This window comes from Pongo abelii, chromosome 9, assembly GCF_028885655.2.
Source record: "Pongo abelii isolate AG06213 chromosome 9, NHGRI_mPonAbe1-v2.0_pri, whole genome shotgun sequence".
NCBI lineage: Eukaryota > Metazoa > Chordata > Mammalia > Primates > Hominidae > Pongo > Pongo abelii.
This window is the reverse complement of record NC_071994.2, coordinates 9,306,373-9,332,527: the sequence shown is the minus strand read 5'-3', so window position 1 is coordinate 9,332,527 and position 26,155 is coordinate 9,306,373. Positions and strand designations below refer to the sequence as shown.

The following is a 26,155-nucleotide window of genomic DNA, read 5'->3' as shown; positions in this document are numbered from 1 at the left end:
CCCCGGCTCCTGCTCCTCTAAATATTAGACGCAAGCCTCGAACCGGAGCTCAGGGACGCACGCCAATCTCCGGTTGCGCCTGCGCGTCGGGCTCCCGTGGGGTCCACGCATTTCCTACCCGGCCCCCGCGAACAGGCGTAAAGCTCTTTCTTCAGTGCTCGTTCTAGTGCGCGCGCCCGTACGGCGCCTGCGCAGAGGGCGAGGAACCTGGTATCCTGGTACGGTCCCGGCGCCTGCGCGCTGCGGACTTTGGGGCCTCCCGGCCCGAGGGAGAGGAGCAGGGAAGATGGCGGCTGTGGTGGAGAATGTAGTGAAGCTGTGAGTGGTCGTTTCTTTCTCTCCTAGGGCGGCAGGTTTTGTAAAGGGCCTGGGAGTAGGGGGCGGTGGGGGAAGGGACTAGGCGGAGACAGGGACATCCCCGGGAAGGCCATGTTGCGACTCCTGGTGGGGAGGGCAACAGGAGACTCCGGAGAAGACGTTGCGCTTCTTTGGAAACTTGTGGAGGCCCTGATGGGGGCACACTGGAGCCCCGACGGGCGGCCTCCCTGCGGGGCTGTGTGGCTTCAGCGTTCCTCGGAGCTGACGGTTTCTAGAGCATGGCGCCCTGCCTGCGCGCGAGACTCACCGTCCCGGTCTTCTCCCGAGACGCCTCAGTCCGGAGGAGCGCGGCCGAGGCCCGGGCGGCCCCACGGCTGGCCCGCCGCCCACCCCGCCCCGCCCCGTCCCGTCCCGTCCCGTCCCGTCCCGTCCCGTCCCGTCCGCTGCAGCAACAGGCTCGGCGGCCCCTGCGGAGTGCCCTGCGGGGTTGGCTGTTTCAGTTCCAAGCAGCCCCGTGATGTTTGGGAGGATCTTGGGTGGCAGGTACCTAAGACTACAAATATTCTTGGGAAGAATTTGTCGAGGAGCGGATCCAGAAGGGAAAGAACTTCAGGGGAGTGAGCCTTGGCCCCGTCCAGTAGCAGCCATCAAAAACCTGCAACTGGACCGAAGCCGTTCAGGACAGCTTAGCCTAAAGGGGCATCTAGGTGGGCATTCTTCCTATTATACGATACCATTGTGCTGGTCAGATTTCAAGCAAAGTTAAAGTTAATAGCTGTTGGGGCCATGGACACTGGCCTGTGAACTGCTTCCTGTGAGTTAAAGATGTCTTGGGACTTGATTTATTCCTACAGAAGAATCAATGAGTTTTAGATTGGGTTAATGCCCGGTGGGCGAATAGAGCTTCTTTTAATGGGTATGTTGGCCTTGGTGCAAGGGTGGGAAAATTGAGTGATGTCTAGCTGTCCTGTCAGGGTTTTTGGATTTTGACTGGATGACGAGGTAAAGGTTCGGTAACTCTTCTAAGGGACTCACAGCTTCTCATCTGTCTTTGTCGTGGCCTGAGCCCCACTCTTCCTAAGAGCCTTTTTAAAGAGTAAGTTGCTTCTCCCTCCTGCCTGAAGCCTTTTCTTTGAGAATGCTTTCCCACTTCCATTAAGCTAAGTGCTTTTCCTCCTCTTGTGGTTTTTTTTTTTTTTTTTTAAGTTGCTTTCTGCTCTATCCTGCTGTCTCTTTCAGCCACCCCTCCTCCCAACACTATTGTCTTTCTCTCTGATCTGCCCACTCCAGTTTCCCCAGCTCTTTCTTCAGGCTGACATTTTTCTCAATTTAGAAATGACACTGTTGATCTACCATTTATCCAGTTATCCTTCCTGACTCAGATGTTCTTTGTTTCCCTGCGTCTTTGTTGACTTCCTCATCCCATTGTAAGGGGATGTTTTACACAGGTTTCTCCAAAAATAAAAAGAAATATTTTCATTGTACTGGGGGAGTATCAGACTTGCCTAGGTTTTGAGAGTTAAACGTAGTGAGGTTCTTCGTGTTGGAAGATTTTCCTCAGGGAAATAGGGTTGCCAGTGCTTTCAAGTTGTGTCGTAAGTGAGGGGTTGCCCATTTAAACAGAGCATAACATCTTGTTTCTCTTTGAAAAACTGTAGAGATTGTGAGCATCACCAGCCATTAATTCCTGAATGCCAGTAATGAGAAACCAACTCTCTCCTCCTCATTTCTAGCTGCACAGGGCCTCAGATCACAATTAATACATACTCCCGCAGAATTATCCCTTTAAGAAGGGGCTTCCATTCTTCCAGTTCATTTGGAGATATGGCACTTCTCTTGATTATAGTGTGCCTAGTCTTCTGACAGCTGATGTTATACGTTGAGTACATTGAGGTCAGGACCACTAGCTCATCTTTTCTTTTTTTTTATTTTTTTAGACAGAGTCTCATGGTTGTTGGCCCGGGCTAGAATGCAGTGGCACGATCTTGGCTCACTGCAACCTCCGCCTCCCGGGTTCCAGCAATTCTCCTGCCGCAGCCTCCCGGGTAGCTGAGTTTACAGGCGCCCACCACCACACCTGGTTACTTTTTGTGTTTTTAGTAGAGATGGGGTTTCACCATGTTGGCCAGGCTGGTCTTGAACTCCTGACCTCAGGAGTTCACCCGCCTCGGCCTCCCAAAGTGCTGGGATTACAGGCGTGAGCCACCACGCCTGGCCCCTCATCTTGTATGACTTGCATCTTGTCCTGGGAAAAGAATTTTCTTATTTGTAAATTTCTGTCCCTTCCAAATGTGATGTCAGAAATGAAAGTCTTGGCTGGGTACAGTGGCTTACGCCTATAATCCCAACACTTTGGGAGGTTGAGGCAGGCAGATCACTTGAGGTCGGGAGTTCGAGACCAGCCTGGCCAACATGGTGAAACCTCATCTCTACTAAAACTATAAAAATTAGTCAGGTGTGGTGGCACACACCTATAGTCCCAGCTACTCGAGAGGCTGAGGCACAAGAATCGCCTGAACCCAGGAGGCAGAGGTTGCAGTGAGCTGATATCACACCACTGCCCTCCAGCCTGAGTGACACTTTTAAGACTCTTTCTTTAAAAAAAGAAAGAGGTGGCTGGGCGCGGTGGCTCATGCCTGTAATCCCAGTGCTTTGGGAGGCCGAGGCAGGCAGATCAGAAGTTCAGGAGATTGAGACCATCCTGGCCAACATGGCGAAACCCCACTCTACTAAATATACAAAAAGTAGCTGGGCATGGTGGCGCGTGCCTGTAATCCCAGCTACTCAGGATGCTGAGGGAAGGGAATCACTTGAATCCAGGAGGCAGAGGTTGCAGTGAGCTGAGATCGCGCCACTGCACTCCAGCCTGGCAACAGAGCAAGACTCCATCTCAAAAAAAAAAAAAAAAGAATGAAGCTGGGCACGGTGGCTCATGCCTGTAATCCCAGCACTTTGGGAGGCTGAGGCGGGCGGATCACAAGGTCAGGAGTTTGAGACCAGCCTGGCCAAGATGGTGAAACCCCCATGTCTAGTAAAAATACAAAAATTAGCTGGGCATGGTGGCGTGCACCTGTAGTCCCAGCTACTCGGGAGGCTGAGGCAGAAGAATCGCTTGAACCCAGGAGAGATCACACCACTGCACTCCAGCCCAGGCGACAGAGCGAGACTCCGTCTCAAAAAAAGAGAGAAAGAAAGTCTTTAAGGGTTCTTACTAGGAAAGTAAAATAATAGTATAGCTGTAGCTGCTGATTGGTTTTGAAACTTTCTAAGCAAAATCTAGAGGCAGGGCACGGTGGCTCACGCCTGTAATCCCAGAACTTTGGGAGGCCGAGGTGGGCGGATCATGTGGTCAGAAGTTCAAGACCAGCTTGGCCAACATGGTGAAACCCTGTCTCTACTAAGAATACAAAAATTAGCTGGGCGTGGTGGCACACACCACTTGGGAGCCTGAGGCAAGAAAATTGTTGGAACTTGGGAGGCAGAAGCTGCAGTGAGCCGAGATTGCGCCACTGCATTCCAGCCTGGGCGGCAAAGCAAGACTCTATCTCAAAAAAAAATAGAGAGAGAGAGAGAGAGAGAGAGAGAGAGAGAGAGAACAGTGTTAATATTAACTTGACGTTTCTTGGTACCGGAGCCTTAAGTTTTTGTTGTTGCTTTGTTTTGTTTTAAGAGACAGAGCCTCCCTCTGTTCCCCAGGCTGAAGTGCAGTGGTATAACCTTGGTTTACTGCACCCTCAACTTCCTAGGCTCAAATGATTCCCCTACCTCATCCGCCCCAGGGGCTACGTGGGACCGCAGGCATGCATCACCAAGCCTAGCTGATGGTTTTTTTTTTTTTTTTTTGAGACAGAGTTTCACTCTTGTTGCCCAGGCTGGAGTGCAATGGCGCAATCTCGGCTCACCGCAACCTCTGCCTCCCAGGTTCAAGCAATTCTCCTGCCTCAGCCTCCCCAGTAGCTGGGATTACGGGCATGTACCACCACGCCCGGCTAATTTTGTATTTTTAGTAGAGACAGGGTTTCTCCATGTTGAGGCTGGTCTCGAACTCCTGAAGGTGATCTGTCTGCCTCAGCCTCCCAAAGTGCTGGGATTACAGGCGTGAGCCACCGCGCCAGGCCTTTTTTATTTTTATTTTTAACGTTTTGTAGAGATGGGATCTCACTATGTTGCCCAAGCTGGTCTCTAACTCTTGGACTCAAGAGATCCTCAAGAGGCCTTGGCCTCCCAAAGTGCTGGGATTATAAGCATGAGCTACTGTGCCCGGCCTCCCTTAAGTTCTTAAGAGCTGACTGTCATCCTGTCTTGTTCTCTCTTCATGAGATTCTCCCCCCACACTTCAGTGTTTCATTCCCAGTCCTTTTACCCCCAAGACTGTTTGCCTGCCTTACGTAGCTCACAAGAGCCCTGACAGAACATCTCTCATTCATGCCCCCCAAAACTGTTTCCAGCCTCCTTGCTCTGACTTTGCAGCACTCGCCAGCCTGGCCCTGCCTTCCATTTGACTTCCAGTGTCAGTATCAATTCCCATCAGCAGAAACAAAGGAGCTGCCGCACTCAGCCTTGTTTATCCGATTTTATTCTGTGTGGTGAAGACGTGGCTGCCTCCTAAAGGCGAGCCCACAGAGGCAAGGCTGCCTTCTCCATTCTGCTCTCCAATGTGAGATTCGTGCCTACCTCAGATTACAGTCATTACAGCTCATTGAATCACGCCAGGCTATATTTGTGGCATTGCCATCTCTGTGTGTGGTATGTGTCTTTTTTACTTGCTGGGCACATGCTAAGTTATGCAGTGGTGTATTGTGGCTGCTCACTGAAGGACCCTGTCACATTCTAGAGCAGGGTTTGTTGGTGTAGCCCAAGTTACGGATAGAAACCACAGAGACTTAATCTGTTTGCTGTCTCATCCCCAGGCTGTTTCTTGTAAAATCCTGATATGTCAAAGCACATTTGGTCCAACCTCCTCAATCTATAGAAGAGTAAGCAAGGTCCACCTGGGTTGACTAAATGTCCATGTTCATGTGGTGGCTTGCAGGCCAGCCGGGTCTTTTTACTCTCAAGTCAAGTCTGACTGTATCTCAGACATCTCCATGAGTATTAGGGATACTGTGAGAAATAAATCAATTCTGCCCTCGGTTTAAGATTGATTGACGCCAGGTACTGTGACACATGCCTCTATTCCCAGATACTTGGGAGGCTAAGGCAGGAGGATCACTTGAGCCAGGAGTTTGTGTCCAGCTTGGGCAACATAGTGAGACCTTGTCTCTTAAAAAAAAAAAAAAAAAAAGATTGATTGAATATAAATATGAATTGATAGAGTTTGTTAACCTCCATTACCAAAGTCCTTGTTAAACCCTGCAAGATGAGAACAAGATAGGTTCTATATACATGCTTCTTAGAACCAGGTAACTCCTGGCACCGTGCAGTTTTCCAGTTTTCCGCTTAAAGGTTTACCCTTGATTCAGATTTCAAATTGAGTCTTTTGAGACCAAGAAGATTCTTTCCTATATAATTTTATTTTGTGAGAATGGAGAAGAACCCTAAGATGGGCCTTAGAGCAAACAAGTTTCTTATGAGTGATGGTGCTCAATAAAAGCTTCAAGGAACTTCAGGTACTTGTAGACATCTTCCATAAATGTAAAATTAATTAGTTGGTTAAAAACCTAGTTAAAAATTCAAAAGATATAAAAAGACATGTGGAAGGAAGTGGCCTAGTCACCCACTTTTTCTCCCCACTGACCTGCAGTTTCTTTTCCATTTTGTTACATAAATGATAGCTTTATTTGACACTTCTCAGCAGTGTACCTTGCTTTGTTTTTTGTCCCTAGTTAACTTGAAATTGTTTAATATCAGTATGTGAAGAACTTCCTTCTTTTGGCTAAATAGAATTTCATTGTACGGATTTACCATAGTTTGCTAAATACATTTTAATACGTCCCCTAGACTTTGAACTCTTTCCCTCCAGTGCAGACCCTGGGGCAAGGATGTGGGAGCATGTAGTTTATTTGGGAGGTGATTGTAGGAAGGAGGGAATAAGGAAGAACTTAGGAGGGACTATCATCTGTTTCTTAGCCTCATAAGGGTTAAGAGAAATAGCATCTTAACTAGCACAGGGCTGGGCTTGTGAGACACATGGAGTGAACATTAGTTCTTTCACCTCTTTGGGGGTTAAACTTAAGTCTGATTAGACATGATGAAATCATGTGTTCCTGATGGTAATTTATTTGTAAAGTAATTCCTCATGATGGCCTAGAAAAGGGGCTTGGTGTCCCATAAGGCAGAAGTGGAGGCAAATAGAATGGAAGAGACAGCCTCCCAGTCCCTTGAGCCTTCTAGAGAAGCAGATGGCAGGGGAGAGGAATAGCTCAGCGCCCTATGCCCCCCGCTCCAACACACACGCCTGGTTTCTATCTTCCCTGCAGCCTTGGGGAGCAGTACTACAAAGATGCCATGGAGCAGTGCCACAATTACAATGCTCGCCTCTGTGCTGAGCGCAGCGTGCGCCTGCCTTTCTTGGACTCACAGACCGGAGTAGCCCAGAGCAATTGTTACATCTGGATGGAAAAGCGACACCGGGGTCCAGGTGAGGGTCCAGACTTGGGAGAAGGGGACTCAGGAGCATAAGGAGGAAGAAGCCTCCTCATCTTAGGTGATGAGACAGTTGATAGGGTTTTCCCTACTGCCTTCCACCTATGGATGAATATGGTCTCCCTGTGATTAGGAACCCAGGGAGGGTGAAGCAGATCGTTTGATACCAGCATCTTTGTTTTCTGCCCTGCTGAGGCCATTGTGTGTCTGGAGAACTATGTGTTAGCCAAGGCCCCTAAGCTTATGTATCTATTTTTCTTTTCCACAGACTATTCCACCTAACCCCCTAGGCCCTCACTGTCAGAATTCCTCCCTTGATCTAGAACTCAAAGGGGGGCCTACTTAATTAGGAAGTGTTTGGTATTTTCTAATACTGGATTAGGGCCTGACTTCTGTCTTTCTGCCTGCCACAGGATTGGCCTCCGGACAGCTGTACTCCTACCCTGCCCGGCGCTGGCGGAAAAAGCGGCGAGCCCATCCCCCTGAGGATCCACGACTTTCCTTCCCATCTATTAAGCCAGGTAAGGCACATACTTCCTGAGCGGAGGCGTGGCCTGCTGCATGGTGAGAGCCTGCTAATCACTGTGATATACCAGGCCCAGTGCTAGATCCCAAATATACTGAAATGAATATGATGTGATTCTTTCCTTTAAGGATCTTAGTCTAGAAGGGGAGACAGGTAAACAGATAAGTTATGGTGCCAAGTGCACTAGGGTGTCTTAATTCCTGGGCGTGCAGAGAACAAAAGACAGTGACAGACCTTTGGTAAGCCCCACCATCATGTGGACTCAGAGCAGTCTGCTTTCAGCCCTTCTGAGCCTTGCTTTATCCTGACCTTGCTTGCAGACACAGACCAGACCCTGAAGAAGGAGGGGCTGATCTCTCAGGATGGCAGTAGTTTAGAGGCTCTGTTGCGCACTGACCCCCTGGAGAAGCGAGGTGCCCCGGATCCCCGAGTTGATGATGACAGCCTGGGCGAGTTTCCTGTGACCAACAGTCGAGCGCGAAAGGTACAAGATTATCCCTGTGGCTAAGGGAGCTTTGATGGAAATCAGCCTCCTCTTCACTGGGGGCCACCCAGTTTCTAGAACTGAAACAGAAGGTGGGGTCCAGGAAGCAGGCCCCTGCAGTTCTGTTCTTACTTCAGTCCCTGATTATTGTCAGGTACTGACTGGCTTCTCTGTTGCTTCTAACTATAGACTCTCATTCATTCACTTTTATCACAGAAGGTTACTATTATATACATATATAATTTTCATTAAAAAAATTAAAATAGACCAGGTGCAGTGGCTCATGCCTGTAATCCCAGCACTTTGGGAGGCCAAGGCAGGAGGATTGCTTGAGCCCAGGAGTTCGAGACCAGCCTGGGCAACATAGTGAGACCCCATCTCTACAAAAAATAATAATAATAATAAATAGCCAGGCATAGCGGCATGCGCGTGTTGTCCCAGCTACTAGGGAAGCTGAGATGGGAGAATCACTTGAGCCTAGGAGTTCGAGACTGCAGTGAGCCATGATCATGCCACTGCACTCCAGCCTGGGCAACAAAAAAAAAATTAAAACCAGAAGGTGCAAGAGTAGTACAATGAAATACCACATACTCTTTACCTAGATTTATCAATTCCACATTTTGCCACATTTGCCTTATCTGTCTTTGATAAACTATTTGAGAGGAAACTTTTCAAAAACTTTTCAGTCTAGGCAACATAGCAGGACCTTGTCTCTACTAAAAATAAAAATAAAAAATGAGCTGGGCGTGGTGGGACACGCCTGCAGTCCTAGCTACTCAGGAGGCTGAGGTGGGAGGATTGCTTGAGCCCAGGAGATTGAGGCTGTAGCTCTGCTCATGCCACTGCACTCCAGCCTGGGTAACAGAGGGAGACCCTGTCTGGGAAGGGAGGGAAACAAACTTTTATCCCTAAGTACTTTACTCTTTTATCACAAAAGTTTGTGTCAGTTTTTTGGTCCCTGAGGTTACACAGTGAAGCACACTTGGTCTCTGCCAACAGAGAATATAAGAATACATATAAAAATAACAGCTATAAATATGCCAGCATTGGGCTAAGTGCTTTTTCATGCCCTTTCTCCTTTAGTCTGTACAACCTTATGGGGTAGGTCCTGTGTTCCCCATTTCACACACAGGCTGAAACAAAGCAGTTTAAGAACTTCCCATGGGTCGGGCACGGTGGCTCACGCCTGTAATCCCAGCACTTTGGGAGGCTGAGGCAGGCAGATCACGAGGTCAGGAGATTGAGACCATCCTGGCTAACATGGTGAAACCCCGTCTCTACTAAAAATACAAAAAAATTAGCCAGGCATGGTGGCGGGCACCTGCAGTCCCAGCTACTCAGGCGCGAACCCGGGAGGCAGAGCTTGCAGTGAGCCGAGATTGCGCCACTGCACTCCAGCCTAGGCGACAGAACGAGACTCCGTCTCAAAAAAAAAAAACTTCCCTTGGCCGGCCACGGTGGCTCACACCTGTAATCCCAGCACTTTGGGAGGCCAAGGCAGTTGGATCACCTGAGGTCGGGAGTTCAAGACCAGCCTGACCAACATGGAGAAACCCCGTCTCTACTAAAAATACAAAATTAATCGGGCGTGGTGGCACATGCCTGTAATCCCAGCTACTTGGGAGGCTGAGGCAGGAGGATCGCTTGAACCCAGGAGACGGAGGTTGCGGTAAGCCAGTATTGCGCCATTGCACTCCAGCCTGGGCAACAAGAGCGAAACTGTCTCAAAAAAAGAAAAAAAACTTCCCACAAGGTCACACAAATAAGCAACAACATTTTAATTTAAACTAGGAGGCGAGTGTCAGGACAGAACCACCAATAATGTGCTCCCAGGGCGGCCAATCAGAGGCAGGAGAGGGCATGGCCTCTTGCGGCATCAGGGCAACCTTTTGGAAGCATGCTATTTGATTTGGCGATGTGGCATGGTGGGGAAAGCATTTCAGGCTAAGGAAATAACGTGAAGCACAGGGGAAAGAAATCCCAAAATATGGAAGGGAGCAGGAGCAGGATTATAGCATGCTTGAAAGGCGTTGGTGAGGAATGAGGCTGGTGTGGGTGGGACCAGGTCACAGAGGAGGTTCTGGGTGGCCTTGGCCAATCTTATCATAGGAGAGCTTTTGGATGCACATATTTCTACCCATGCTAACCCTCCTGTCCACTCAGCGGATCCTAGAACCAGATGACTTCCTGGATGACCTCGATGATGAAGACTATGAAGAAGATACTCCCAAGCGTCGGGGAAAGGGGAAATCCAAGGTGAGGGGCCAGCATGCTGCCTGCATCTTGGGACAGGGTGGCCTAGGGAATTCCTTATTTTATTTCAAGTGAGATTAGCAGCGACTTCCAAAAGAGTCTAACTCCTCAGGCCCAGCTACCAAAATAAGGGTGTCTCTTTGCTCTTCTTGGCAGGGTAAGGGTGTGGGCAGTGCCCGTAAGAAGCTGGATGCTTCCATCCTGGAGGACCGGGATAAGCCCTATGCCTGTGACAGTGAGTGCCTCACAAGTGGTTGGGTAGACCTTGCCTTGGACCCAGCTCCTGCTCAGGATATGAGAGGAGGGAGGGTTGTGTTTTTGCCCAGAGTATTACAACAAACCTGGGCTCTTGTCCTGCCTGCTGACTGCTTCCCTCTGAGCCCCTGGGAGGCCTGGGTCCCTGCTATATGACGGGTGGGACCTGCATGCTCTGGGAAAGATTTCTGCCATCCTCTGGGGTGGGGTTGCTTGTGGGGGCCACAGCAGGCAGGGTTGGCCTCTCAACAGACGGCCTGCAGGTCTCCTGGCCTCAGTTAAGCCAGGGCCCCAGGGGTCTGACACTGAGTTTTTCAACGTCTGTTCTCTTTTTCTTTCTCTCTGCCTTGCCCCACTTCTGTCCCTCCACCCTGGGAGCACCAACGCCGCTGGGGTTTCTCTCTCGTTTGCTCCGCTTTCCTGCTGCTGCTGCTCCTGTCTCAAGTGTATCAAGGCCTTCTTCTCATGACTTTTCTTTCTGTCTTTCAGATAGTTTCAAACAAAAGCATACCTCGAAAGCGCCCCAGAGAGGTAGCTCTCTCAACTTTTCAGACTTGTGGTTTTCCTTTCCCTTTTCCCTCTTCCCTTGTTCCTCCTGCCTTTCTCATTTCCTGGGATGCTAGCTTTAAAATCTCTGGAATGGCATGGGGGTAGGAGCAGTGGAACTTCTGCTGTGCTCTACTCCTCAAAGTCCTGGAGGCTGCCTTTACCACTGCTTGTCTCCCACAAACCTGCCCCTAGAGCTGCTCGGCCCAGTGCATGGGGTGGCTTCAGAAGCATTATCAGGAGCCCATTACAATCAGACCCTTCCGCTCCCTCCCCAGACCAGGCACCTGGTGGGCAGCTCATGTTCCCCACCGCCCCACCACCTCCTCCTGCCATCCTCTCTCCCCACTCCTTTCCTGCTGGCCCCCTTGCCCTTCTTGGTATTACTTCTCAAGATGACAAAATGCCTCGTGGGGATCTGCTTTCCTTGCTGATTGGCAGGCCTGGACAGGGCAATTACGTGGGAGTGTGCTTGAATTTCTTTGGGGACCAACTGCCCAACTGGCTTCATTGATAGGATATCCCCAAGAAACCCATCCCCTGCTTGTTCACCCACATTCAGAGGAGATGGGCTCCATGGTGTGTGTGGGGTAGCATGAGCCTCCCACATTTACTGAGGGGTAAAAAAGTTTGGAGTCTTACCCACTTTTCCCCCGTCCTGTCACACCAAAGATATAGGAATATCCTTCCCTTTCCTGACGTGGAGCGTCCCAGACTGTTAGTATATCCCAGAGCAGCTAACTGGTGATGGGGTGAGGGCTAAGCCCCCCAAAAGTCAAGACTGTTAGTATATCCCAGAGCAGCTAACTGGTGATGGGGTGAGGGCTAAGCCCCCCAAAAGTCAACATGGAAGAGCAGTGGTGGCCATGGGGTTGGAGTTCAGGAGGGAAAAGAGCCCCAGAAGCTAGAGAGCCCCACGGCCTGATGCTCCTGGCTGAGGGGAAGGGGCCATCACTCAAGGCCTGTCCCAGAGTGGAGCTGCTAGGGGAAGGGATGGTTGCCCTCTGCCTCAGGTGGAGCCCCCACAGCTTGCAGGGGTGGGGACATGGCACTCTTGTATCCTAACACCTTTCTCTGCAATCTTCTCCCCACTCAGTTTGTGGAAAACGTTACAAGAACCGACCAGGCCTCAGTTACCACTATGCCCACTCCCACTTGGCTGAGGAGGAGGGCGAGGACAAGGAAGACTCCCAACCACCCACTCCTGTCTCCCAGAGGTCTGAGGAGCAGAAATGTAAGCTGAGGTGTCAGAAGTGGTGGGCAAGCAGAAGTTGGCCTGGTTATGAAAACCACCCCTTGCATGGGTGTTGAGTGGCTCAGGGACCCCCATGGGTGTCATCAAAACTCTTTCTCTCTGTAGCCAAAAAAGGTCCTGATGGATTGGCCTTGCCCAACAACTACTGTGACTTCTGCCTGGGGGACTCAAAGATTAACAAGAAGACGGGACAACCCGAGGAGCTGGTGTCCTGTTCTGACTGTGGCCGCTCAGGTACTGCCTCCCGTGAAGGCTGCTGCTGTGCCCAGTCCCCAAGGGGCTCTTGGCTTGCTGGCCTCTAGGGCTGTCATAACCAGCCCACCTCACTTTTCCTAACCAAGAGAAGATGTAGCCACAGGCAGGAGCTCCTCTCTTCCCCCCGGCAGTTCCGACTGTCTGTCTCACTCACTTCCCCCACTACAGGGCATCCATCTTGCCTCCAGTTTACCCCTGTGATGATGGCGGCAGTGAAGACATACCGCTGGCAGTGCATCGAGTGCAAATGTTGCAACATCTGCGGCACCTCCGAGAACGACGTGTGTATCCCCGCCCCCTCCTCAGCATGGCTCCTTCTGGGCTTTTACTGCTGTTTGCACAGTTCCCTCTAAAGTGAGCTTTCTTTTAAAAAGGGAGCAGGATCCCTCCCACATGCCACATGCCCCTCCCTAGCATCTCAGTCAGAACTCTGATTTGTTGCCAGATATATATTGAGTGCTGATTTTATGTCAGACACTGTTCTAGGCACTAAAGATGCTAAAGACAAACAAGGTCCCTGCCTCATGAGATTTACATTCTTACAGGAACAACAATAAGCAAGGATGTTAAGTGAGATTTGTATAATGTGCCATGAAAAAAATGAAACCAGTACTGTGGCAGAGAATAATTGCATAAGTGATTTATTTTGATTGTCAGGTATGGCTCTTCTGGGAGGGTGATGCTGGTGTTGAAATTTTGGTGGTACCAAGGAGCCAGTCAAGAAGATGTGGAGGTAGAGCAATCCCAGGAAAGGAGCAGCCAGCACCAAGGCCTTATGGTGGACAAGCCAGATGACAGGGCATGGGAGAGTATGGCGGGGGATGAGATGAGAGAGGCAAGCACTGCCAGATCTGTGGGGCCTTGGGTTTTATTCTAGGTACAACAGGACACTGTTGAAGGGTTTTAATCAGGGAAGTGACATGGTTATTTATGTATTTATTTATTTACTTTTTTTTTTTTTTTTGAGACAGAGTCTTGCTTTGTCGCCCAGGCTGGAGTACAGTGGCGCAATCTCGGCTCACTGCAACCTCTGCCTCCTGGGTTCAAGCGATTCTCCTGCCTCAGCCTCCCAAGTAGCTGGGATTACAGACATGGGCCACCACACCCGGCTAATTTTGTATTTTTAGTAGAGATGGGGTTTCTCCATGTTGGCCAGGCTGGTATCGAACTCCTGACCTCAGGTGATCCGCCTGCCTCAGCCTCCCAAAGTGCTGGGATTATAGGCGTGAGCCACCGCACCCGGCTATTTATTTATTCTTTATGTATTTATTTATTTATTTTGAGACAGAGTCTCTCTGTCACCCAGGCTGGAGTGCAATGGTGCGATCTTAGCCACTACAACCTCTCCCTTCAGGCTCAAGCAGTCCAATCCTCTCACCTCAGCCTCCCAGGTACCTGGGACCACAGATGCACACCACCATGCCTGGCTATTTTTTAATATTTTTGGTAGAGACAGGGTCTTGCCATATTGCTGAGCTGGTCTCAAAACTCCTGAGCTCAAGCAGTCCTCCCACCTTGGCCTCTCAAAGTGCTGGGATTACAGGCATGAACCCACCATGTCTGGCCTTGTCTTATATTTTATTTTATATTTATTTATTTATTTCAAGATGCAGTTTTACTCTTGTCACCCAGGCTGGAGTACAATGGCGCAATCTCGGCTCACTGCAACCTCTGCCTCCCAGGTTCAAGCAATTCTCCTGTCTCAGCCTCCCAGGTAGCTGGGATTACAGGCGCCCGCCACCACACCTGGCTAATTTTTAGTAGAGACGGGTTTTCACCATGTTGGCCAAGCTGGTTTTGAACTCATGACCTCAGGTGATCCACCTGCCTCAGCCTCCCAAAATGCTGGTATTACAGGTGTGAGCCACTGTGCTTGGCCCTTGTCTTATATTTTAAAAAGATGACTTTGGCTGCTGTGTGGAGGGTAGACTGTAGGGACAAGGATGGAGGCTTATGCCTGTAATCCTAACACTTGAGAGGCTGAGGCGGGAGGATCACTTGAGCCCAGGAATTCAAGACCAGCCTGAGCAACATAGGGAGATCCTGTCTCCACAAAAAAAATTAAAACTTAGCCAGGTGTGGTGGCACACACGTTAGTCCCAGCTACTTGGCAGGCTGAGGTGGGAGGATCGCTTGAACCCAGGAGTTTGAGGCTGCAGTGAGCCATGATCACACCACCTTACTCTAGCCTGGGCAACAAAGCGAGTCCTTGTCTCAAAAAGAAATAGTCACTGGGCACGGCGTCTCACACCTGTAATCCAAGCGCTTTGGGAGGCTGAGGTGGGAGGATTGCTTGAGCCTGGGAATTCAGGACCAGCCTGGGCAACATAAGGAGATCTTGTCTCTCCAAAAAAATTCAAAAGTTAGCTGGGTGTGGTGGTGTGTGCCTATAGTCCCAGCTACTTGAGAGGCTGAGGTAGGAGGATCACTTGGGCCCAGGAGGTCAAGGCTGCAGTGAGCCATGATTGCACCACTGCACTCCAGCCTGAGTGACAGCAATACCCTGTCTCAAAAAAATATACCATAGAGCTTGGGCTTTAGGAAAAAAAAAAAAAGTGGAGGCGATTTGATCAATTAGGAGCTCTGAAAGGACCCAAGTGAGAGATGACAGTGACTGGATCTGCGGTGGAGAGGGACAGCATGGTTTCCTACATAAGATTCTCACATCTGTTCTTACCTGCTACCTACCCCTCTCGGAAATAGCAGTGTCCTGTGGTGGCCTGAGGCACATCAGTTATTCAATCCCCATCCTCTTCCCTCTTGCCTACTTCAGGACCAGCTGCTCTTCTGTGATGACTGCGATCGTGGCTACCACATGTACTGTCTCACCCCGTCCATGTCTGAGCCCCCTGAAGGTAAGTTGCACAGATTTTTTACTCAGAACAATTATTTTATTAGTTACTTGGAAAATACTGAGTTCTATGTTCTTTATGTTATCACTTATATATTCTTCCAAATTAGGGAGTAAAGCACCTTGCCTTGGCTCAGTTTAGAATGCCTTCCTAACATTTCAACTTAAAGGGTTTAGTGTTTGCACATTATCAGCTACATTTACAACAGAAAATCAACAACCCACAAGAAAGCAGATGCTGAGCCGAGATCAGTCACCCACAGGGAATGATTTATTTCCTTCCAACCAGTCCAGGAAACTCAAGTGGTAGATTATCTGATGTGAAGCTTCTACAGTCAACTCTTGAAATTTGATAGATTTGAGCATTTATTTCCTATCCCTTCCCCTTCTGAATTGGGAAGGGACTTGACTTTGGAGCCTGAATGGGTCAGTCTGCTTCTCCCATAACTTACTGTAATAATGGTCCAAGTTTATAGAAGCTATTCACTGAAACCATTGGTGGCACCAAGAATTGGTTGCATCTCTACAAGTCCCCTTCCAGCTGGATTTCTGTACGTAAACACCTCCTGTACAGAAATTCAGTAGCAGTCGGGCATAGTGGCTCAAGCCTGTAATCCCAGCACTTTGGGAGGCCGAGGCAGGCGGATCACGAGGTCAGGAGATCGAGACCATCCTGGCTAACATGGTGAAGCCCTGTATCTACTAAAAATACAAAAAAATTAGCCAGGCATGGTGGTGTAGTCCCGTACTCCAGCTACTCACTAGGCTGTAGTCCCAGCTACTCAGGAGGCTGAGGCAGGAGAATGGTGTGAACCCAGGAGGCGGAGCTTGCAGTGAACCGAGATCGCGCCACCGCACTCCAGCCTGGGCGACAGAGCGAGACTCCATCTCAAAAAAAAAAAAAAAAAAAAAAAGCCAACAGAAATTCAGTAGCTTACTCAGAACACAAATGCCCAGGAGCTGTTACTGTGCACAAAGGATGTGGGCCAGCATTACAGGCAAGAGAAAGTGTTTTATTGTGTGATGTAAGCTGACTTGTAACATATTGGTCAAACTGCTGTCACCCCTCTAGAGAATGAGGCCACTGACAACGTCTAAGAGTCCTTTAGCAGCTGTAGGGGAGTACTCAGATGCTGTCAGGCCCAGTTTATGAATCTGCTTTGGGGAGAAGTCGCATGTTTATGTTTTGTTTTGTTTTGTTTTGTTTTTTTAAACCATCAAACAGACGAGCTATATTACAGAATGGCTTTCCTATTAAAGTTCTGTGAGACATTGAGGTAGTGGAGAGCTGCAGCCCGAGTGTCCTCACAATAGTGTTAAGGCAGCTGAGGGGCAACCCCTGGAAGTATCAGATGTTCTAGGTTCCAGGTCAGGGTCAGCCAGCTACAAGCTAAAGCCTATGGACCATGTCCAGCCACAGCCAGCTTAAATAGCTTGCAAGCTATTTCTTTTCTTTTCTTTTCTTTTGCTTTTTTTTTTTTTTTTGAGACAGTGTTTTGTTCTGTTGCCCATGTTGGAGTGGAGTGGCATGATCTCAGCTCACTGCAACCTCCGCTCCCCCGGGCTCAGGTAATCTGGTAATCCTCCCACCTCAGCCTCCTGAGTACCTGGGACTACAGGCACGCCACCACACCCGGCTAATTTTTGTATTTTTAGTAGAGACGGGGTTTTGCCTTGGTGCCCAGGCTGGTCTCAAACTCCCGGGCTCAAGTGATCCACCCACCTCAGCCTCCCAAAGTGCTGGGATTACAGGTGTGAACCACTGCATCTAGCCTGAAGAAAATCCCCTTAAAAATGTAAAAACTGGCTAGGCACTGTGGCTCCCGTCTGTAATCCCAGCACTTTGGGATCTCTTGAGCCCAGGAGTTCAAGACCAGCCTGGGCAGCATGGCAAAACCCCGTCTTTACTAAAAATACAGAAATTAGCTGGGCGTGGTGCTGTGCGCTTGTCATCTCAGCTACTAGAGAGGCTGAGGCAAGAGAATTGCTTGAACCTGGGAGGCAGAGGTTGGAGTAAGCTGAGATCACACTACTGCACTCCAGCCTGAGCAACAGAGTGGAAACTCTTGTCTTGAAAAAAAAATAAAGGGAGTTTAAAAAAAAAAAAAAAAAAAAAGACGTGCATGAGACTGTATGTGGCTCACACACCCTAAAATATTTAACACTCTGGCTCTTTACAGAAAAGTTTGCCAACCTTATTGACCTTTGGGTTAGAAAGGACTTACATTTTTGAGTCACATGTTTCTGAAGAGCTGATAAAAGCTGTGGATCCTTTCCCCTAGAGTAATGTCCAAATGCACATATGTATAATTTTGCTTAAAATTTCAAGGCATTAAGGACTAATTTTATTCAAAAAAATTAGAAGAATTCAGCCATAGTCAATATTAATAAACAAGGAATGACCCAATTGTTTTTCGTATAAGGGACAATTATTTTGTGTTTTTTAGTGAAACTACACAAGTCTTAAAACTGAGGTGCTTGACAAACTTCTGTCTTCCCAGGCTCTCTTCCTACTCCCAGAACTTGTGATTTAATAGGGCCAAGAGGGCCTGGGCATCAGTATTCTGAAGTCCTCTAGATGATGATTTCTTTCATCTCCATAGAGGATGATATTTCACAATATTTGAAGACTTAGAGGTTTATCCCAGCTCAGGAAACCATGGAACTTTCCTGTTGCAGAGCATCCCTCGTCCTACCTGTAGCTGATCCTGCTATAGAGATGAGGTATCAAGAGCAGAGGAATTGCAAGCAAGTGGGGATTGTGTGGGACCCATCCTGACCCCATTTTGCTTCTCTGCAGGAAGTTGGAGCTGCCACCTGTGTCTGGACCTGTTGAAAGAGAAAGCTTCCATCTACCAGAACCAGAACTCCTCTTGATGTGGCCAACCCCCTGCTCCCCGACATATCTAAGGCTGTTTCTCTCCTCCACTTCATATTTCATACCCATCTTTCCCTTCTTCCTCCTCTCCTTCACAAGTCCAGAGAACCTTGGGGTGGTTGTGCCAGCCTGCCTTTGGCAGCTGCAAGCTGAGGTGGCAGCTCTGACCACCTCTGGCCCCAGGCCCTCAGGGAGAAAGGAGCAACACACTGCCCCTAGGCGTACGTGTGGCCCAGTTTCTCTCTGCTCTCCATTAAGTGCATTCACTCTGCTTGCCTTGGGCCCAGGCCCTGGTGATCACAGGGTTCAAACAGTGTCCTCCTAGAAAGAATGGGAGAGCAGCTCACTTCTCTGTGTTCTGCCTCCACTCTGGTCTCCAGAGTTTTCCTGTCCTCTAGAGGCAAGCCAGGCCAGGGAGCTGGGAGCGAGCAAGCTGAGGCCACGTCCACAAGGAGCTTTTCATGCCCCTGTGCCGCATAGCCTCACCTCTCTCCTCCCGAGTGGCTCTCTGCGGCCCTGTGTTCCTGCTACAGAGGGTTCTTTTCTGGAGTCAGGATGTTCTCGGTCACCCTCCTGGCTCTGCCCTGTCCCACTCCACCCCACCCCAGGGGGAACAGTAGCTGCACCTTGCTATCCCCACTGCTCTCCTGGTTCACTCTTACGGGCGGTCTCCGGTGACTGAAGCATTCCCCACCCTTGGAATTTCTCATCTTCTGCCTCCCTTCTTACTCCTTTTGGTTTTGTGGGGAGAGGGGAAGGATCAGGGGTCCAGGCCAGCAGCTCGGGGGCCACAGGGAGATGGATAATGTGCCTGTTTTTTAACACGACAAAAAAGCCTACCTCCAAAATCCCCTTTTTGTTCTTCCTGGACCTGGGCATTCAGCCTCCTGCTCTTAACTGAATTGGGAGCCTCTGCCACCTGCCCCGTGTATCCTGGCTCTCAGCTCATGGGGAAGCCACACAGACATCCCTTTCTTCCCTTGCACGCTCGCTAGCAGCTGGTAAGGTCTTCACACCCTCATTCCTCAAGTTTTCTGCTTAGTGGCACTGACATTAAGTAGTGGGGGGACAGTCCATGCCAGGACATCCTGGAGTAGCCTTCCCCCTTGGCCACGGGCAGGCCCTAACTCACTGTCGCTTTGGAGTTGAGGTGTCCTTTTTTTTCTTTCTTTAGTTCCTGTATTCTAAACATTAGTAAAAATAAATGTTTTTACACAGAGCCCTCTGCTGGATGGTTTATCTCCTGCCTCTCTCCATTAAGAAGGCCATTTCATCCTAAGATTTCCATGATGGTGTTTTTTTTTTTTTAATGTTTTGAAATACAGCTTTTTTCCCCCCAGATTAAAATTTTTTTGTGGAACCCCAATATGTAAAGCAAATATAAAATTGGTTATTTTGTTTTAATTTGTTACATAAATTCAAGTTTATAACGATTCTTTGTTATAAAGAACAATGAAGCTGTTTTGATCAATACAAAATTGGGGTTAAAATCAACTTTAACATCTATTTTTGTGTTTCAGTTGGTTTGGAGAAAATTCTCCTAGTCTTGGATACATAGATGGAAGTGATGAGAGGTTTATAACAGTTGACCTTGCAATCTCAGACATTTAAAACAGGACCAGAAGTTTATATAAATATAATTAATAAGCAAACTAATGACATCACCATGGGACACACACAAAAGTTCTTGCAGGAGCAGGGTCTGTGTGGCTTCAGTTGCCTGCAGCGCTCCCAGACCAGAGCAAGTGCTCTGGGATCTGAACTGCCCACAGTGCAGCCCTGCAGCCTTTCCCAGGGCACGTTGATGTGCACAAAGTTTCCCTGAAGGTAAAGTGAACATGTGGACAGCTTACGTGGCAGCGCGTATGTCTTCAGTGTGCGTTTTAGAAGTCCAACTGTTGTTCTTATGTTTTTAAAGGAACGATTTGAATCAAGTAGTTATGGGCCCCCTGAAGTATCCTTTTTTCTAGAACATTCTGAAAGTCATTCTTGCCTATGGGAAGCCTAGGCCGGCCTGCTCTGTTACATTCAATAAATAAGCAGGGTGCTCTGGGCTGGGGATTGTGTGAGGAGCAGAGCGCAGCCCGTCCTCCTGCTTTTCCACTGAAGTAGGCCAGGTGGAGAGGGAGTACAGCAATGAATGCACTTTAGCGGCTGAGTAGTCCGAGAGCTAGAAAAGAAATGTGCAAAATAAGAACGCTGTAGCAGGCCTAGGTGAGGAAATTTAGGAAGGGTTTGCGGGAGGTGGGATTTGAGATGGGTCTTGGAGAGTTGGGGGTGCCGACGGAAGCCTGTGAGAAAGGCAGAGGATGCGGAGCTGTGAACTGGGAGCAGCAAGGCTGGAGAGCAGCTGGGCTGCGGGTCAAGACGTCTGCGTTTAATTCGGGACTGAAGGTTAGCAGGGAAGGGAACGATACCAGATTTTGAGTTTTAAGAACTTGACTCTTGTAAAGTACCAAATCTAATAAAATACTCGTCCTAAATCATTACTGGCCCAGGCATGCAGTGTTTCCGTGGCCGACAGACTCGAGCCAGCGCTGTCCATGGTAACCAGCTTTTGTGTGGCTTGAAAGCTTGCATCCATTTTCTCCTTTCATCGTTTTCCCAAAACAACTCCGTGAGGGCTGTTAGCCCTGCTTGGTAGACAAAGAAGCCGATGCGGCCTAGGGTCACGGCCAGGGAGCCTTTGGGACGCCAAGTCAGCTCGGCGGTCCCCACACCGCCTACAGGGCTCGTCGGACCCTCGGGGTCCGCGGCTGCTGGAGGCGCGCAGCGGAGTGCTGCCGGTTCCTGGCTCCGCCTCCCGCCCCTCCGCGCTAGAAGCCCCGCCCCCAGAGGGGCTCGACGAACCGCCACTTCCGCAGCGTCCGATGAAACTTAGCCGGGGAGGGACGGGGCGCCACTGAGGACCAATCTGCTTGGGCCGGGGCGGGACTGCAGCGGGTGGGTGCAGAGGGGCTGCACCGCGGACTTCGCAGCCGGGAGAGAGACCGGCGCGGGCGTCGCGCACGGGGCCCTGCTGTGCGCGCGCCCGCCCGCCCGCTGCCCGCGCAGCCCCTCGGTCCGCTCTGCCCTCGGGGTCGTGGCGCCCATCCCTCCCCTGTTCTGCTGTCGCCGCCCGGACAGGGGCTCGGGAGCCGGGCTGGGGGCAGGGGCTGGAGCCGCGGGACCAGCGCCTGAGGTGGGTGCGGAGCGGGAGGCCGGGCGGGCGGGCGCCTGGGGCCGCCCCGCCGACATACTCCGGGTCGAGGGGGAGTGACCGGCCAGGGCACGGTGCCCGGCTGCCGGCCTGCCTGGGTCCGGGCGTTCGTCCCCGCGTCCTGGGACCCTCCCTGGCCACCACCCTCCCCGCGGGGACACCCCGCCCCTCCGCTGCCCGCAGCCTCTTCAGGCCTCCCGCCCTTTGTCGCTCGTGCACCTGCGCCCTCGGCCCTGCCCTCTCGCTCCCCTCAGGACTGTCCCTCGCCTAGCCTCCCTCTCAGGACCCGGCACCAAATTAGCCTCGCTCCTTCAGACCCCCTCTGTCCCCTTTGTCGTCTGTACACCTGTCACCTCAACTCTGTGTGCATCCACCCACTTCCCCGCCCCCAGCGGCGTCATGTGAATCCAGCCCAGGCCGCCTCCCACTCCCTCCCGGGGGCTCCTCCCCCGCAGCCCCGTAGCCCCACACCTGCCCCCTCGGCCCCAGTCTTAGGCCCTCCCCCTTCCGTACGCCTTTGTTATCTCTGCAGCTGTTCCCTCCACTCTTCATCCTTCTTCCCCAGTGAGGCCAGACCCCAGCCCAGACTCCCCTGTCCTTCTAAGTGGAGAGACGCCCCCTCCCCAGCTCTGCCCTGGCATCCTGGTGTCGGGGCCAGCCGGCATCCACTCGGCCTAGCCACTTCCTCTTTCGGCGGGTCCAGTCTCCCCTGGTGCCTGCGCACGTCCTCATCTAATCTCTTTTCCCTCCTGCGCTCCTTTCCTAGCTCTCCCGGCCTCAGCTTACTCTACCCGCTCATTCTTTCCTCCCCGCACAGGTGCCCCGGAGAGGCCATGGAGCTGAGCAGCAAGAAGAAGCTTCACGCCCTGTCCCTGGCCGAGAAGATCCAGGTGCTGGAACTCCTGGATGAGTCCAAGATGTCCCAGTCGGAGGTGGCCCGGCGCTTCCAGGTTTCCCAGCCCCAGATCTCGCGCATCTGCAAGAATAAGGAGAAGCTGCTGGCGGACTGGTGCAGCGGCACAGCCAACCGAGAGCGCAAGCGCAAGCGGGAGTCCAAGTACAGCGGGATCGACGAGGCTCTGCTTTGCTGGTACCACATTGCCCGGGCCAAGGCCTGGGACGTGACGGGGCCCATGCTGCTCCACAAAGCCAAGGAGCTGGCCGATATCATGGGCCAGGACTTCGTGCCCAGCATCGGCTGGCTGGTCCGCTGGAAACGCCGAAACAATGTCGGCTTTGGGGCCCGCCATGTTCTTGCGCCTTCATTTCCCCCTGAGCCACCTCCCCCGGGGCTCACATCCCAGGCTCAGCTGCCTCTTTCCCTAAAAGACTTCTCTCCAGAGGACGTGTTTGGCTGTGCTGAATTGCCCTTGCTGTATCGGGCAGTGCCCGGTAGCTTGGGTGCATGTGATCAAGTACAGGTGCTGCTGTGTGCCAACAGCAGGGGCACCGAGAAGCGGCGGGTACTGCTGGGTGGGCTCCAGGCTGCCCCGAGATGCTTCTTTGGGGTCCGCAGTGAGGCTCTGCCTGCCTCCTACCACCCTGATCTGAGCATCCCCTGGTTAGAGTGGTTGGCACAGTTTGACCGGGACATGGGACAGCAGGGCCGACAGGTGGCTTTGCTGCTGGCTGCCCGAGTGGTGGAGGAGCTGGCAAGCCTGCCTGGGCTCTACCACGTGAAGCTCTTGCCTCTGGCCGCCTCTGGCACCACGCCTCCCCTGCCCAGCTCAGTGGTCCGGGCCTTTAAGGCACATTACCGACACCGGCTGTTGGGCAAACTGGCTGCCATCCAAAGCGAGAGGGATGGCACCTCGCTGGGCGAGGCCGGGGCAGGCATCACCGTGCTGGATGCTCTGCACGTGGCGTCTGCCGCCTGGGCCAAGGTGCCTCCTCAGCTCATTTTCAGCAGCTTCATTCAGGAAGGGCTGGCTCCCGGCAAAACGCCCCCATCCTCGCACAAAGCCTATGAGATGCCACCAGTCCCCGGAGGGCTGAGCCTAGAGGAGTTTTCCCGCTTTGTGGACCTGGAGGGTGAGGAGCCAGGGCCTGGAGTATGTAAAGAGGAGACAGGCACTGAAGACGAGGAGGGGGACAGAGAGGGTGCCTTTGAGCCCCTGCCCACCAAAGCTGATGCCCTCCGGGCCCTGGGCACCTTGAGGAGGTGGTTTGAATGCAACAGCACTTCTCCTGAGCTATTCGAAAAATTCTACGACTGTGAGGAGGAGGTGGAGCGGCTCTGCTGCCTATGAAGGCACCTTCGCTGCTTGCCAGAGCCCCTTCCTCTCTTGTTTCCCATGGAAACGGCCTCTTCAGAAGGCAGATCGGGCTGTCTCTTTCCTGTGGAAATAGAACTGTCATAAAGGTGTAGAAGGGAGAGCAGTTGGGACACCAAGTCTGAGCTTGGAGTGGCAGTCGTCCAAACCCCAGGAAGAGAGCTCTAAAGATGGGGCTTCAGGGGTAGGAATCCAGGATGCTCAGTTTCTAAACCCTGCTTGAAAGTTCTAGGGCCTTTGAAAGGGAGTTAGTCTAGAGGCAGGCACTTAGAAAGGTGGAATTTGGGCTTTTTGGACAGACTGCTTCCTTGAACTCTGTGTTAAAAACAGTTCTGCTTCTGAAAATAAAATTTTTAATCAGAAAAGAGGCCAGGGTGTTATTTTCATGGGAGAAGGGTAAACATTTTCCATTCAGATTTGGAAAATTAATTGCTAATGGTCACTGCGGTGCAGCTGTCTGTCCATGACAGACATGTCATGGACATGGAATATCCGGAAGAGGGATCCTCCTCTTCCGGATATTCAGCAGCAAGGACTCTCAGGGCGTGGGCACTGCTTGTGGGCTACCCTCCTGAGAAGGAAGCTCCAGGACAGACAGATCCCAGCTACTGCCCCAGATAAGCTGCAGCACCAATAGTTTCGCTCTCAGATTGTGTGTGTTTGGGGTTGGGCAGGCTACGGACATGTCAGGGAAACAGAAAGGAGCCGGAATTGGAATGGAATAGTCATTCATTCATTTTTTTTTTTTTCCTTCATTTGCTCATTTCACAACATCACTTCAGCAAGTCCTCTTATGTGAACAAGGTTGTAAAGATGATGTCTGTGCTGGGCAGAACCCTGCAGCCAATGACAGTGGAGTGTGATTACGGCTGTGATAACGGCTGTGCAAAGTGCCTGGCCCCATAGAGCTAGGGAGACTCCAGGGGGAGGTGAGCTTTGAGCTGCAGTTTCAAAGGTGTCTCAGGCCAAGGGACAGCATATGCAGAGTCTAATTGGAGTGAAGGAGCACAGAGTGCTGGGGCGGGGGCAGGCAGTTCTGCCAGAGCATAGCATACTTGCAGAGGTAGGGGCAGAGTACAAGGAGAGACCTGGAAAGTAGGAAGGGCCTTTAGCCAACCAAGCTTCGGGGTAGGACACCATCAGAGGGTTTTAGGTAGGCAGGAACAAGTCTTTCTTGGAATTCTAGAATAACGGAGTCTGTGTAGGGTGTGTCAAAGATGTGAAACCTAGAGGCAGAGAGACTCTGACTGATCCAGGTGAGAGAAGATGAAGCCTGAGCCAGATCCTGAGAGTAGGATGTAAAGAAAATGGTTTACCGGCCGGGTGCGGTGGCTCACGCCTGTAATCCAAGCACTTTGGGAGGCCGAGGTGGGAGGATCACCTGAGGTCAAGAGTTTAAGACCTGCCTGGCCAACATGGTGAAACCCCGTTTCTACTAAAAATATAAAAACTAGCCGGGCGTGGTGGCACATGCCTGTAATTCCAGCTACTCAGGAGGCTGAGGCAGGAGAATCGCTTGAACCCAGGAGGTGGAGGTTGCAGTGAGCCAGGATGGTGCCACTGCACTCCAGCCCGGGCAACAAGAGTGAAACTCACTCTAAAAGAAAAAAAAAAAGAAAGAAGGAAAAGAAAAAAAGAAAAGAAAATGGTTTTACCTGGAAAGGATATGGGCTTTGGACGCAGATAGACTCTAGCTGGTAAAAATACAAGCTGCAGGCCAGGCACAGTGGCTCATGACTGTAATCCCAGCACTTTGGGAGGCCGAGGCTGGTGGATCACTTTAGGTCAGGAGTTCAAGAGCAGCCTGGCCAACATGATGAAACTCTGTCTCTACTAAAAATACAAAAATTAACCAGGTATGGTGGCATGCACCTGTAATCCCAGCTACTTGGAAGGCTGAGGCAGGAGAATTGCTTGAACCCACGAGGCGGAGGTTGCAGTGAGTGGAGATTGCACCACTGCACTCCAGCCTGGGTGACAGAATGAGACTCCGTCTCAAAAATAAAAAAATAAAATAAAATAAAAATACTGGCTGGGCACGGTGGCTCACGCCTGTAATCTCAGCATTTTGGGAGGCCGAGGCGGTTGGATCACCTGAGGTCAGGAGTTAAAGACCAGCCTGGCCAACATAGTGAAACCCCGTCTCTATCAAAAATACAAAAACTAGCCAGGTGTGGTGGCAAGCGCCTGTAGTCCCAGCTACTCAGGAGGCTAAGGCAGGAGAATTGCTTGAACTGGGAAATGGAGGTTGCACTGAGCCAAGATTGCGCCACTGCACTCCAGCCTGGGCGACAGAGCGAGACTCCCTCTCGAAAAAAGAATAAATAGGTCCGGGCGCAGTGGCTCACGCCTGTAATCCCAGCACTTTGGGAGGCCGAGGCGGGCGGATCACAAGGTCAGGACATCAAGACCATCCTGGCTAACACGGTGAAACCCCGTCTCTACTAAAAATACAAAAAAAAATTAGCCAGGCGTGG

The 26,155-nt window shown here is 51.0% G+C and overlaps 2 protein-coding genes and 1 long non-coding RNA gene across 3 annotated transcripts; 2 read left to right on the top strand and 1 right to left on the bottom strand.

The window, feature by feature from the left end:
- Positions 1 to 266: 266 nt before the first annotated feature.
- On the top strand, positions 267 to 19,428 carry DPF2 (double PHD fingers 2; the record flags this gene model as incomplete). Its single annotated transcript, NM_001134206.1, is given in 12 exon segments — positions 267 to 318; positions 6,738 to 6,898; positions 7,317 to 7,424; positions 7,750 to 7,913; positions 10,077 to 10,169; positions 10,323 to 10,401; positions 10,911 to 10,952; positions 12,064 to 12,201; positions 12,328 to 12,456; positions 12,646 to 12,758; positions 15,251 to 15,332; positions 18,129 to 19,428. Coding segments are annotated over 12 exon segments (1,218 nt in total). The 3' UTR covers positions 18,206 to 19,428.
- Positions 19,429 to 19,440: 12 nt separating this feature from the next.
- LOC129048894 (uncharacterized) lies at positions 19,441 to 21,172 on the bottom strand. Its single transcript, XR_008511571.2, has 2 exons — positions 20,663 to 21,172; positions 19,441 to 20,376 (listed from the first exon to the last, which is right to left on the bottom strand). It is a non-coding gene; the product is annotated as an uncharacterized LOC129048894 (long non-coding RNA).
- An 8-nt stretch (positions 21,173 to 21,180) lies between these two features.
- TIGD3 (tigger transposable element derived 3) lies at positions 21,181 to 24,045 on the top strand. Its single transcript, XM_009246155.3, has 2 exons — positions 21,181 to 21,387; positions 22,223 to 24,045. The coding sequence occupies exon 2, from the start codon at positions 22,239 to 22,241 to the stop codon at positions 23,652 to 23,654; it is 1,416 nt and encodes a 471-aa protein (XP_009244430.2). The 5' UTR covers positions 21,181 to 21,387; positions 22,223 to 22,238; the 3' UTR covers positions 23,655 to 24,045.
- The last annotated feature ends 2,110 nt before the right edge of the window (positions 24,046 to 26,155 follow it).

Coding starts and splice junctions, on each gene's coding strand:
- TIGD3 (XM_009246155.3), top strand. CDS start 22,239: ATGGAGCTGAGCAGCAAGAAGAAGCTTCACGCCCTGTCCCTGGCCGAG.